The 12668-nt window shown below is 40.8% G+C and overlaps 1 protein-coding gene across 1 annotated transcript in view; it reads right to left on the reverse strand.

Moving 5' to 3' along the window:
• Positions 1-5102: 5102 nt before the first annotated feature.
• Positions 5103-12668, reverse strand: part of adamts9 (ADAM metallopeptidase with thrombospondin type 1 motif, 9) — a 53589-nt gene continuing 46023 nt past the window's right edge. The window contains 3 exon segments of the mRNA XM_064966539.1: positions 5103-10013; positions 10294-10455; positions 12036-12311. Coding sequence (XP_064822611.1) covers positions 9825-10013; positions 10294-10455; positions 12036-12311 — 627 coding nt within the window. The 3' untranslated portion in view covers positions 5103-9824.

Here is a 12668-nt window from a genome sequence, read left to right on the forward strand (position 1 = left end):
GCTCTGGCTTTGGGTATGGAGTGACTGGAGGGACAAAATGCATACAGTTACACACATGCAGAGAGAAATGGGACCATATCATATCATATACCGCATAACCTCAGTAATAATACATTGTCTTCTTTTCATTAAAGACCCTAAAGAGGGATTAAGAATGACACAATATGCAATAGTTTACTATGCATGCAGTCTGTCCATTTAATCTTAATAAGAGGTTGAATCCAAAGAAAGGAGTTGAGGCGATAGGTGGGCTTGCCTTCTGAGGGGCAGGTTGCCTGTTTAGGTTGAGCAGGTTGCTTGTGCTGACAGGGCTGGACTGCGTTGACTGTGTTGTTGTTGGCTGTGTCTTTATGGCAGCCACTGGGACACTGGCCACTACCTGCATGCATCATAGAGACCCGGCTAGCTTGGAGTGGCACAGGGAGGCAGCAGATAGAAGGGAAGGGGTTAAATGATTCAACATGGAACCATGAATAGCAGCATCCTGACTTATGAGCCTCTGAGTCTGCTATTGAATCTGATCAACCTGGCTGGAATAGCGCTCACCCACAGTATCATATGCATCATATGAATTCCGAGCTGATTGGGCGGAATGTAAATTGGAGTGGGTAAAGGGTTTTTGGGATTATGGTGTTAATGTGAGCCATTACCAGCCTTTCAAAGCACTTCATGGCTACGGACCTGAGTGCTACGGGTCTGTAGTCATTTAGGCAGGTTGCCTTAGTGTTCTTGGGCACAGGGACTATGGTGGTCTGCTTGAGACATGTTAGTATTACAGACTCAATCAGGGACATGAAAATGTCAGTGAAGGCACCAGCCAGTTGGTCAGCACATGCCCGGAGCACACGTCCTGGTAATCCGTCTGGCCCCATGGCCTTGTGAATGTTGACCTGTTTAAAGGTCTTGCTCACATCGGCTACGGAGAGTGTGATCACACAGTTGTCCGGAACAGCTGATGCTCTCATGCATGCCTCAGTGTTGCTTGCCTCGAAGCGAGCATAGAAGTAATTTAGCTCATCTGGTAGGCTTGTGTCACTGGGCAGCTTGCGGCTGTGCTTCCCTTTGTAGTCTGTAATAGTTTGCAAGCCCTGCCACAAAGGACGAGCGTTGGAGCCGGTGTACTTAGCCCTGTATTGGGGATTTGCCTGTTTGATGTTTTGTTGGAGGACATAGCAGGATTTCTTATGAGCTTCCTGGTTAGAGTCTCACACCTTGAATGCGGCAGCTCTACACTTTAGCTCAGTGCGAATGTTGCCTGTAATCCATGGCTTCTGTTGAGGTATGTATTGATAAAGCCAGTGACTGATGTGGTGTATTCCTCAATGCCATCGGAAGAATCCTGGAACATGTTCCAGTCTGTGCTAGCAAAACAGTCCTGTAGTTTAGCATCTGCTTCATCTGACCATTTTTTTTATAGACCGAGCCACTGGTGCTTCCTGCTTTAATTTTCGCTTGTAAGCAGGAATCTGGAGGATAGAATTGTGGTCAGATTTAACAAATGGCAGGCGAGGGAGAGCTTTGTATGCTTCTCTGTTTGTGCACTACAGGTTATCTAGAATTGTTTTCCCTCTGGTTGCTCATTTAACATGTTGATAGGAATTAGGTAAAACTGATTTAAGTTTCTCTGCATTAAAATCCACAGCCACTAGGAGCGCCGCCTCTGGGTGAGCGGTTTCCTGTTTGCTTATTTCCTTATACAGCTGACTGAATGCGGTCTTATTGCCAGCATCCGTCTGTGATTGTAAATAAACAGCCACGAAAAGTACGGATGAAAACTCTCTTGGCAAGTAGTGTGGTCTACAGTTTATCATAAGATACTCCAATTCAGGCGAGCAAAATAAGACTTCCTTAGAATTCATGCACCAGCTGTTGTTTACAAATATGCACATACCTTGTCTAATTTATTGTTCGGTAACGGCTGCTTTCCCACTCGCCGTCTGTGGATCCTTACGAGGCTCTGTGTCCTCTGTACCTGCGTCTCTTTCTCTTGCCAATGACGGGGATGTTGGCCTTGTCGGGTGTTCGAAGTACATCCTGTGTGTCCTGCTTGTTGAAGAAAAACTCTGTCTAATTCAAGGTGAGTGATCGCTTTCCTGAGATCCAGAAGCTCTTTTTTGCCGTACGATATGGTAGCAGAAACATTATGTACAAAATAAGTTGCAAATAATGAGAAAACCCCCCCACATTATAGCACAATTGGTTAGGCGCCCGTAAACTGCTGCCACTTCCGGCGCCAGTTGTCTTAATTTTGAAAGATACAAGCTATATTACCTTTTATCCTCTAGGCTTCAGCTTTCTGGCTAGGTTTGAATGTAGCTTCATTGCTCGTTGTTCCTTGCATGCGACTGGCTTTGGTCTTGGGGGTGGCACACAGCCTGGGAGACAGGTTTGCTTGTCAGGCACTGTTCAGGGCTAAAATGCCCCATGAGCAGTGTAGAGTTGCAAGTACAGATAGGATGCGACAGGCTCTCGGTTGAACAAGTAAGTATCCCAGCATGGCGCACTGCACTGCTCAGTGAGGGACCGCGCTGGACAGGAACCCACGACAACCTTTCACCTCATTTAGGAGAGGGAGGGCGGGGCTAAATGTCCCCAGGGTCCAGAGGACAACAACTGGAAGTTACTTCCCACCGGAAATTACTGTAGAAGTGAGCACTTTGTGAATGGATTTGTTTTATATGCAATATACACTAGTATTAGCATTTCATTTTATATTAACAAATGAAAACAAAAGCACAAAATGAAAAGGAATGACAAATCTAAAGTTACTAAAATCATTTAATTTAAAGCTGCAATATGTAACATTTTGGGACCACCAAATTCACATAGAAATTTGAGGTATAGATCTGCCATTCTCTTTGAAAGCAAGTCTAAAAAGTAGCATATTTATTCTGTTTTGTTCAGTTTGGTACACCAGGATCAAACAGCTGAAAATACAATATTTTTGGTTATTGAAAAGATATTTCACAGCGGTTTAGATGGTACAGTGATTCTCTACACTTTGATTGTTTTATCACATGAACTGAAATGAAGCGAACTATCAGAATTGTAGCATATTGCATCTTTAAGAGATGGAGAATGACATAATCAAATAAAAAATTATGCCAAAACACCAACAATGCGTGGTTACTCTCTGTACCGCACTATACTGTACATTTGAAAAATGTTTGTTCTAATGAATTTCAATAAACATAAGGGAGACCATTTTAATGTATGTACTGTAATGTAATGTATACATGTCTTTCTGTGAGGAGCCCCCCATTACATTTTGGTGTTTTGGCTTAAGGCTAATTTCAATCAGATTGTTTTAGCGGTGTTGGAAGTGGAACTGCGTTAAAGCTGTTAAATTCACAAGCAGCTCATTGTGTGACCTTATTGTGTATAATGCCATCGGATGCAACAAAACCACACCTGACTATAATCCGACAAATCCTATGCAGTTGGATTAAAGTTCATGCAGCCGTGTTACAAGTTCAAACACTTGAATTTGACTGATAGGCATAAATCCCCCACATCCAAATTAACATGAAAACATGCATTAGCCTATCATCAATGGTTTGACATTAGAAAGTAATTATTTCTAACATCGATAGACCTACACTTTCTAGCTCCGTTTTGAGCTTCTAACACGGAAGGGATAATAAGGAAGGGTGTTTTTTTGCACACAAGAAAAGCCGCTCACCGATATGTCAGCTCATACCACAGTTACACCTCCAAAACATCTGCTATGCGGATGTCGGCCAACGTTGGTTAACGCTCGATCTGATTTAATCTAGGCCTTTATCTCCAGATGTTCCTCACATGCACAAATCTGTATCAGCTGTTATTGGGCCCAGCAGTGCGTGGTTCTGTTACCAGTTACAGTTAGCCCTCCTTTATAAGTACCACTTGAGGCCAGCCATCAGTCTGCATGAGGACTCTAAGAGCATGCAGGCCACTTCTACTTTTAAGGTGCTCTTATTGCCCATATATGGTGTTTTAGGTAACATTCCAATTTAGATACTATTGTTTTACCCACGAGCAGGCATTACAGTGGTGTTTGGAATTAGGATTTAGGTAGACACAGAGAGCAGACACACAGGCTAGGATCATGGTACTGGAGGGCCGTTTAGGAGAAATAGTATAATACAAAGGCTTAAATAATTTAATAAAAGGCATTTACAACAAAGGGCAGGCAGTCAGACGGTGCTGCTTTTCAAATATCAGATCATTCCTCAAGGTTTTATATACTCTTTAACTGAGCTTTCCAGATATTTTACTCTGCTCCAATAACTTGCTATTACCTTGGATTTCAATCATTACAGCACTGTCACTAAGCACCAGTTAGTGAACACAAGTAAATCACCATCCAATTCTCTATATCCACAAACGATATGGGTGTCAACTGGACACCTTTTTACATGCAGTTAGTTAATGTGATTCATGCAGAAATTTACCCAACAACCATTACATAAACTAGACACTATAGCCTTGTTTATACCTGTCACTACCAAGTATGTATTGATCTTGTCAACTTTCTTATTGTGCCCACATCTTCAGAAATGCATGTATGCATGGTATTAAAATGTGTCTTATCTGTCCACTGGTTCTGCATTGTGACCAGAGTTTCTGGTCTCTCCCTATGCAACTTATTTGACAGATTAATTGACAGATATTTATTTATTTATTTTAAGACACATATTGAAGACTTAAGTCAGTAGTGCCACATGTCAATGATTTTAGAGAACAGGATAATGATTTAAATGGTTTCACTGTCCAGATGCGTCTACACTTGTAAGATTTCCAGACACAATGTGTGCCTGACAACCTTTAGAGATGGTCAGGAAGAGCGGATCACAATCAGATCACAATGCATCTTTCAATCATCTACACCTGTTTAGAAATGTGGGCACAATCAGAATCTGGACAAGATCAGGACAAAGGTTGTATTATGGCAACCAGGTATAAATGGGCTTATATTTTAGCATGCTCTGAGTGAAATTTATATATTGATATCAATGTAAAGTGTAATCATCACAAAACTACCTTTAATCTACAACACAATTTTCAACTATCACACTATTTTCAACTATCATGCAGTCAGACGCAATTCGATTGTACCATTCAAATCAGATGCATTTATTTACAGTGTCAAATATAACAATGCCCCGGACAGACAGCAAGTTGTGCCTAAAATAAACCACATTCCAAAGTCTGCATTCCGTCCCGGAATTAAAGGCGACTGGGCCTTCCGGGCCGCCACAGACAACAGGGCTTTCCCGGCTTTTTTTCCTTGGATCACAGCCCTTTCCCAGAAGTCCATCCATGCTGATTAGCTGTACAGCGAAGGGGCCCATCCCAGATCAAATGTGACCCTTGTCTTTCTGATGGGTTTTCATTTGAGTCACTGTCACCAGCCCCCCACCATCAGAACAAAGTCATCAACCCACATTGGGCGAGGGGGGACTGGCGAGGGGCGGATGAGGGGGCAATGTAGTTGTAGAGCACGTGTTGCCAGGCACACAAAAAAAACATGTCAGGCATGAGGAGTGAATAAGCGCAGTAAGTGGGGGATCCATCTTGTCAGTGTTGCTCAAATAGGTCACTGGGGCCCTGGCCTCATAAGACAAGATATTGCTCAGTGATTTGTACATTTTCATTCACTGAAAACACCCATTTCCAAACACCAGTTAGTGAGCTCGAGTAATGCTCTCTGTAGAGGTAATTTCCTATTTAATCCATAGTAGGTAATTTGGTTAATTATAATGATCACTTCCACGTTCCTAGTGTAATTAGTGTAAAGTCTGAAGGAAATCATCTTAATTAAAGCACAGACTTGTAGATTAGATTTTTAACAGGACTACAAGCTTGCCTGTGGTAGTGTAAGTGAATGTGTTTGCTTCACTATTACTGTTTCCTCATGGCAATTATCTAATTTAATGAAACTATTTTTAGAAACCAGTGTCCCAGAGTGTACGTTTATCAGTTTTTTCCCTAGACACTAGTTCTCCTGTAACTAAGATGAGCTCAAGAGCGCAGATGTTTTGCCTCTCTTCTCCATACAGATGTATAGAGTTCGCAACATTTTATCTGTGCCATTACGGCATCTGCATCTCCATTTAAAGTAGTCCATCTTCTTCTGCTTTTGATGTTTGAAAAACGTGTTTAAGCTAATATTGGTAATTTACCACCACCTGCAATGCTGGATTCTTGAACCAAAGCATGTGTGTCATGAATTTATTGTGGCTACTAGATGGCAGTCATATAGCTTAACGCCATTTACAAACTAGGCTAACCAATTTGAAGAAGATAATGTTCTGATCATTGGCTGATTACTCCCAACCCATAGGAATCCCCACCCAGTTGGCTACATTAAAATGGCAGAAGCCCTCAATGGCAATGAGTGCTTCCACCTATTATCTTCTCTCATATGAGCTTCATTTTTCACTTTAGACAGTCATGGAATACAACTACCTAGCTGTATGCTACATAAACTAGAGGATAGACTTGAAAGAAAATCCATATAAATGTCACGCCCTGGTCGATATATATTATGTTTATTCTTCATTTATTCGGTCAGGCCAGGTTGTGACATGGGTTATTGTGGTGTGTTTTTGTCTTGGGGTTTTGTGGGATGTCGAGCGTTAGTCTATGGCTGCCTGAGGCGGTTCTCAATCAGAGTCAGGTGATTATCGTTGTCTCTGATTGGGAACCATATTTAGGCAGCCATATTCTTTGTGTGTTTCGTGGGTGATTGTCCTTAGTGTCCTTGTTCCTGTCGCTGTGTTAGTTTCACTAGTATAGGCTGTTTCGGTTTTCGTTACGTTCATTACGTTCTTTGTTTTGTATTGATTCGTGTTTACGTTTTTTTGATTAAACATGGATCGCAATCTACACGCTGCATTTTGGTCCGACTCTCCTTCACCGCATGAAAACCGTTACAATAAATTGATGTTTTGGAACTTAATTTGAGCATAAGCAATCGTTCGTGATAGTTCATGAACATGATCTTTTACAGTAAATGAAATAAATGAAATACACTTTTTAAGAGCACCTCTAGTTAATATTAATCGTTACCTCTCTGTGAGCTAACATAAATTCAGCAAGTTCATATAAAATTAAATATTGACATGACATTATAATGAAGTAGAAATAAATACAGATCATTATATAAACATACACAAATGTATTTGAAACCCGAACTGATACTTCCATATGGAATGAGAGGCATAGAGTGCTTTATTTCTAGAGTCAGTTGGTATCAAACACATTGTAAATGCATCTTCATGCATATACTGTATAACTGTGTTTTGCCATTTATTCTACAAATCAAATTATCGACAATTTCACAGTGACATGAGACTTATGTGCATGTGGAGTTGTATCAAGTAGTGTAAAAAGTTACTCACACTCTTTTTGGATTCATCATAATCAACCCAAACCTTATGGTTCCTTTTCATTACTCATATTAGAGATAGTTAGAAATGATCGTTTTCTTTAGTGAACAATGTGTAGTGAGAAATACACTCACTGCCTGCTTGAGAGCTGTGTTAACAGACCCTTAAAATAAGGTGTGATGTCTGCAATGTATGCACAGACATTAATGACCAGGAGGTTACAATTAGCCTTAGAAATGACTGGGTGGGCTCCAGGCAGAGGTTGCATCTTTACCACAGATCCAAGATCAGCTTTCACTACCCCAATTTCACTCGTAGCCATTGAGGTTGAACAAAACACAGACCCTAGATCATGATGAATGTGAATGAGGATGCAGCCCTCCGGCAGAAGATTATAGGTGGGTGGGGAGTGATGTTAGAAGAGAATGAGGTAGAAACATACGACTGGCTCAGAAGATGACCTCCAGGTATATAGAACACTATAAACTCTCCCTGTGGTCGCAGGCACTAACTGTGTGTTCACAAAGCTAGGACATGGGGCATTCTCTTTGAGCTCCAACAGACAGAGGTTTGGTGGTGAATAAATCGAACACACTTAAAAAATGATCTTTACCTTTTTAAAAACCACAACACATGTTCACCTAACATTACAATATTTTCAAGGGACATAATCAATAATCAACTCGGTGTAAAAAAACATGACCAAAAAAAGAATATAAACAACTTCTCAAAACACCAGTTTACATACATTTCTCTATGTCACAATAAACAGTTTATGACCCTAAGTTTGAAATAAAATATATAGTGGTTCTTTGATGTTTATATCTCATTTCTCCCTTGTTTTGCAACAGCACCATTGTAAGTACAAGTTAATGGCTAGTTGAGTTGTGTTTGTTCCAAGTGAGGTATGGTTGAGCATAGCATATTTTTACATGTGTATTGAGCACTGGTGATCGCACCAAAATAAACTATTTACAAAAGCGAATATATAGACATATCTAACATGACATAAATACACTCATATCAAGCACCTTTTGAGCAGTGGGCCTTGGACCTACTGGTTGGGCCGGGTTCTTATGTCTGTGCTAGTAAAAAGGAAGGAATCTGGGTCAAGACTTCAAGCTGTGGTAAAATGACTATTATACAGAAGAATCACATAATTGATCAAATACTACAGTTATCACTTTATTCTACAGTCCTATTTCAGCTGGTGTTGACTTAGTCTTAACTGAGAAACACTATTGTTTCTTTTTAAGAATTTAGCATTTAGCATCACTTACATTACTAATTAGTAATCATTAGGTCCTTATCATGTAGTTACCATTTACAATGACATTTCTGAATAAATAGCAGGTAAATAGTGGACTGTAAAATAAGGTGTAAACCGACGATGATTAGTAAATTCTCTATAAAAACTGCATGTGCCTTAAAGGGGCAATCTGCGATTGCTACATCCATTAAAATGTTTTTTTTTGGGTCATTCTATATAGCCATTGATTCTTGAAGAACATAATTTATATTAACTAAGGAACTTAGTTTAACTGTCTAATCCCATCAGAACCGAAAATATAACCTTTATTTACTTCTTTGTTCGTAAACAATGTAATTGTAAACAAAACACTGTATAACCTCAAAACATGGTTAAAACTAGAATTTTCATGTCATGGATGGTCAGTCCTTGCATCCATAGCTCTGTTTATGCAATTAAGAGTGGTTACCTTTATCCGGCCCCACCCCTTAGATGTTTACCGAAACAGAGTTGGGGGGGGCGCTTTGTTATTGTTTGAACTGCTTATTACACACTTTAAGACAAATTACATTTTTACAGTTATGATGGTCAATAAAGCTTTAGCATCAGAATGATGTACCCATCTCTAGAGTACATAAAAACTCAAAAAGAGTATGAATAGCAACAACACTCGAGTATATGTCCATTCTTTGGGTGTCAACAAAAAACAAACAATGCATCTTAAACTCCTGATATACAGAAACATTGATCAATATTTGCATATGAACAACGAATGACTAAGTGTGCGAATACAAAGAGCAATAACAGAAACGTTGGATGTCAATTCTATATACATAGGAAACAAAGAAGAAAATCTCTTAAGTAATAAATTATCTTTTAAATCAATATTTTACAAACTAGCTTTGATTCTGATACAAATTGATCCTGAATTTTTAACACTAAGACTGATAACAGAGAAAGTGTTCTTATGGTCACAACTGTCAATTAAGCTTTTCATATGTTGTACTTTTTGGTGTGTTGTGTGTGTTGTGTGTGTGTCCTGTCTCTTATGTGGAACAGAAATCAATTCCCAACGGTCTCTAGAAGGATGACAAGTCTCTGGTGCCAAGGGAAGGGTAACAGTGAAATGGAAAGTGGAACTCTGTGTGTAGTGAAATGAGAGGACTTTTAAAAAAGATGGCGGAAGAAAATGTGTATATTTACGAGCGTACCGAGCTCCATGGGTCTGTGCTCCAATGGGGGTTAGACGGGCACGCATGAGTATTGCACTGCTCACGGTCGGGCGGTTTTTCTAGAATCTCACAGCTCAGATCGTTAAAGCGTTCTCCATTGGGCCTCTGACACGCCACCAGCCGTGTCTTTATTCCTCCACCACACGGCTTGGTACACTGCAGGACAGAGCAGGTGAAAGAATAGTGTGTAAACAGAGTCAGGACAGTTGATTCACTCCATTGTCACAATACAGTTATCTATTACCTCTGACCTTTAACCCCTCACCTCCAGGTACATGATGACATACAGCCTTGCAAAGCAATTTCAGAAGAATGGACTTGTAGAATAACAACTGCTATGATAACGCCAATGTTCATAACAAAGAGATGATGCATTCAAAGTGTGACTAATCCCCCTTAGTGTATCAGTGCTGTAGGACGGCTTAAGTTCTCTCACCTCTCCCCAGTTCCCATAGACCCACTGTGGACAGGGTCCGGACTCACAAGAACGCTGCTCGATGGGTTTGGAGCGATCTTCACAGTTGTTGGCAGCATAACCATTCTCATCTTGGCACACCACCGCACGCCTCTGGAAGCCACCCGCACACGTGCTCGAGCACTGATGTCACAGGGAGAAGAACACAGAGTGAGACAAATGGTTCACACACTCTCACACGTATAGGTATGTATGCACTAACTCAGAGACAGGCAAGTAGACATTCAAACACTAATACACATACAGTGGGGCAAAAAAGTATTGTCAGCCAACAATTGTGCAAGTTCTCCCACGTAAAAAGATGAGAGAGGCCTGTAATTTTCATCATAGGTACACTTCAACTATGACAGACAAAATGAAAAAAAAAATCCAGAAAATCACATTGTAGGATTTTTAATGAATTTATTTGCAAATTATGGTGGAAAATAAGTATTTGGTCAATAACAAAAGTTTATCTCAATACTTTGTTATATACCCTTTGTTGGCAATGACAGAGGTCAAATGTTTTCTGTAAGTCTTCACAAGGTTTTCACACACTGTTTCTGGTATTTTGGCCCATTCCTCCATGCAGATCTCCTCTAGAGCAGTGATGTTTTGGGGCTGTTGCTGGGCAACTCCCTCCAAAGATTTTCTATGGGGTTGAGATCTGGAGACTGGCTAGGCCACTCCAGGACCTTGAAATGCTTCTTACGAAGCCACTCCTTTGTTACTTTTTTGCCCCACTGTACATTCATGAGCATGTATGGACACAATAACAAAAACATGTTCAAACACATCCATGCAAATGTATGGTGCTCATCTATGCACTCATAACTCACTGAGACAAGGGGATCCTGCAATAATACATTTACCCAGAGTCACAGTGTCACATATTGTAGACCTTTGCACATATAGACATCAGCTACAACGAAACAAGCGCACATATAAACTCTCACTCACCATTAATAAATACAAACACACCAACCTACAGTGTGTGAAAAAAGTTCCCCACTGACAGACAGTGTACAAAACCACACATACATCTTTCTGGCAAGGGTCCGATTGACGGCAGAGACTATGTGCTTTGGGAAACTGGATGGATAATGTACTGCTATATTAAGACACATATCCTCAAGAAGAAAATAACTCTTGATATTTCCTATGATCCATTAAATAACACCAGCTATTTGGGGACACAGATTGTTGTGCAACTATAATAACCCAGTTTTTAATAACAAATGTACAATAGGCTATTAACCGCCGAAGCCATCAGCACAACTCATTGACCTTAGTCAGGGGTAGGCAACTAGATTCAGCCGCGGGACAATTTTTGTTGGAGCAGATGGTCAGGGGCCCGGAACCTAATTATAATAATTTATACACTGCAAATTGACCACAACTCAGCCCAAAAAGGGATTATATTTGAAAATAACAATAATTTTATACCTTGATAACATTGAGACACGAACATGTCATTTTTAAAATGTATTAGAATACTTAGGAACAGTTTTCCTAAATTAAACACATTTTTAAGAATATTCCTGGTGATTTTAGTCTTTTTTGACCAAAACTACAATCTATCCATTCCCCAAAAATCAGTAAGAGACTTTTTAAAATCCATCGGGCCACCTGTTGCCGACCCCTGATATAGGTTGTATTCATTAATTCAATGTTAAGGACCCTAGGACTGCAAGATGATTGTAAATGGTTAATAAGAAATTCACCGCTCCCCAGGGTCCTGTCCTCCATTGGTGGGCCTGGGTTCGTCCTCCGCTGCGCCCATCGGCAGCTGTGGGCAGGTTGTTGCGGACGCCCCCGCTGGGCGAGGGGAAGGGTCGAGAATCACTGGAGCGGAGAGCAGGGCAATGGGACATGGCACACTCCTGCTCTGTGGCTGGACGGTCATCAGGGTCACACTCCACCACATCCACTATCTGGTCACTGAGATTCAAACACACCACCTGGCGAGTGGTCTTCCCCTGCCCGCAGGATACAGAGCACTGTACACACACACGCACACGCACGCGCACGCGCACACGCACACGCACACGCACACGCACACGCACACACACACACACACACACACACACACACACACACACACACACACACACACACACACACACACACACACACACACACAGGCACACACAGTAAGACAAACAACATACAAACACAAACAAACAATGCCGTGGCAGCTTAGGTCAGTGTCTTGTCGCTTTAAACATGGCTGACACAAACAGAAAGTGTAGTTACAGTACTTTAAGGGACCCAATTTGTCAGATCAGTGGAACTTTTAACAGGCACTGATCAGTGGAACTTTTAATATGCCTATGTACAAGCTAAAACTACAACAC

This window comes from Oncorhynchus masou, chromosome 5, assembly GCF_036934945.1.
Source record: "Oncorhynchus masou masou isolate Uvic2021 chromosome 5, UVic_Omas_1.1, whole genome shotgun sequence".
NCBI lineage: Eukaryota > Metazoa > Chordata > Actinopteri > Salmoniformes > Salmonidae > Oncorhynchus > Oncorhynchus masou.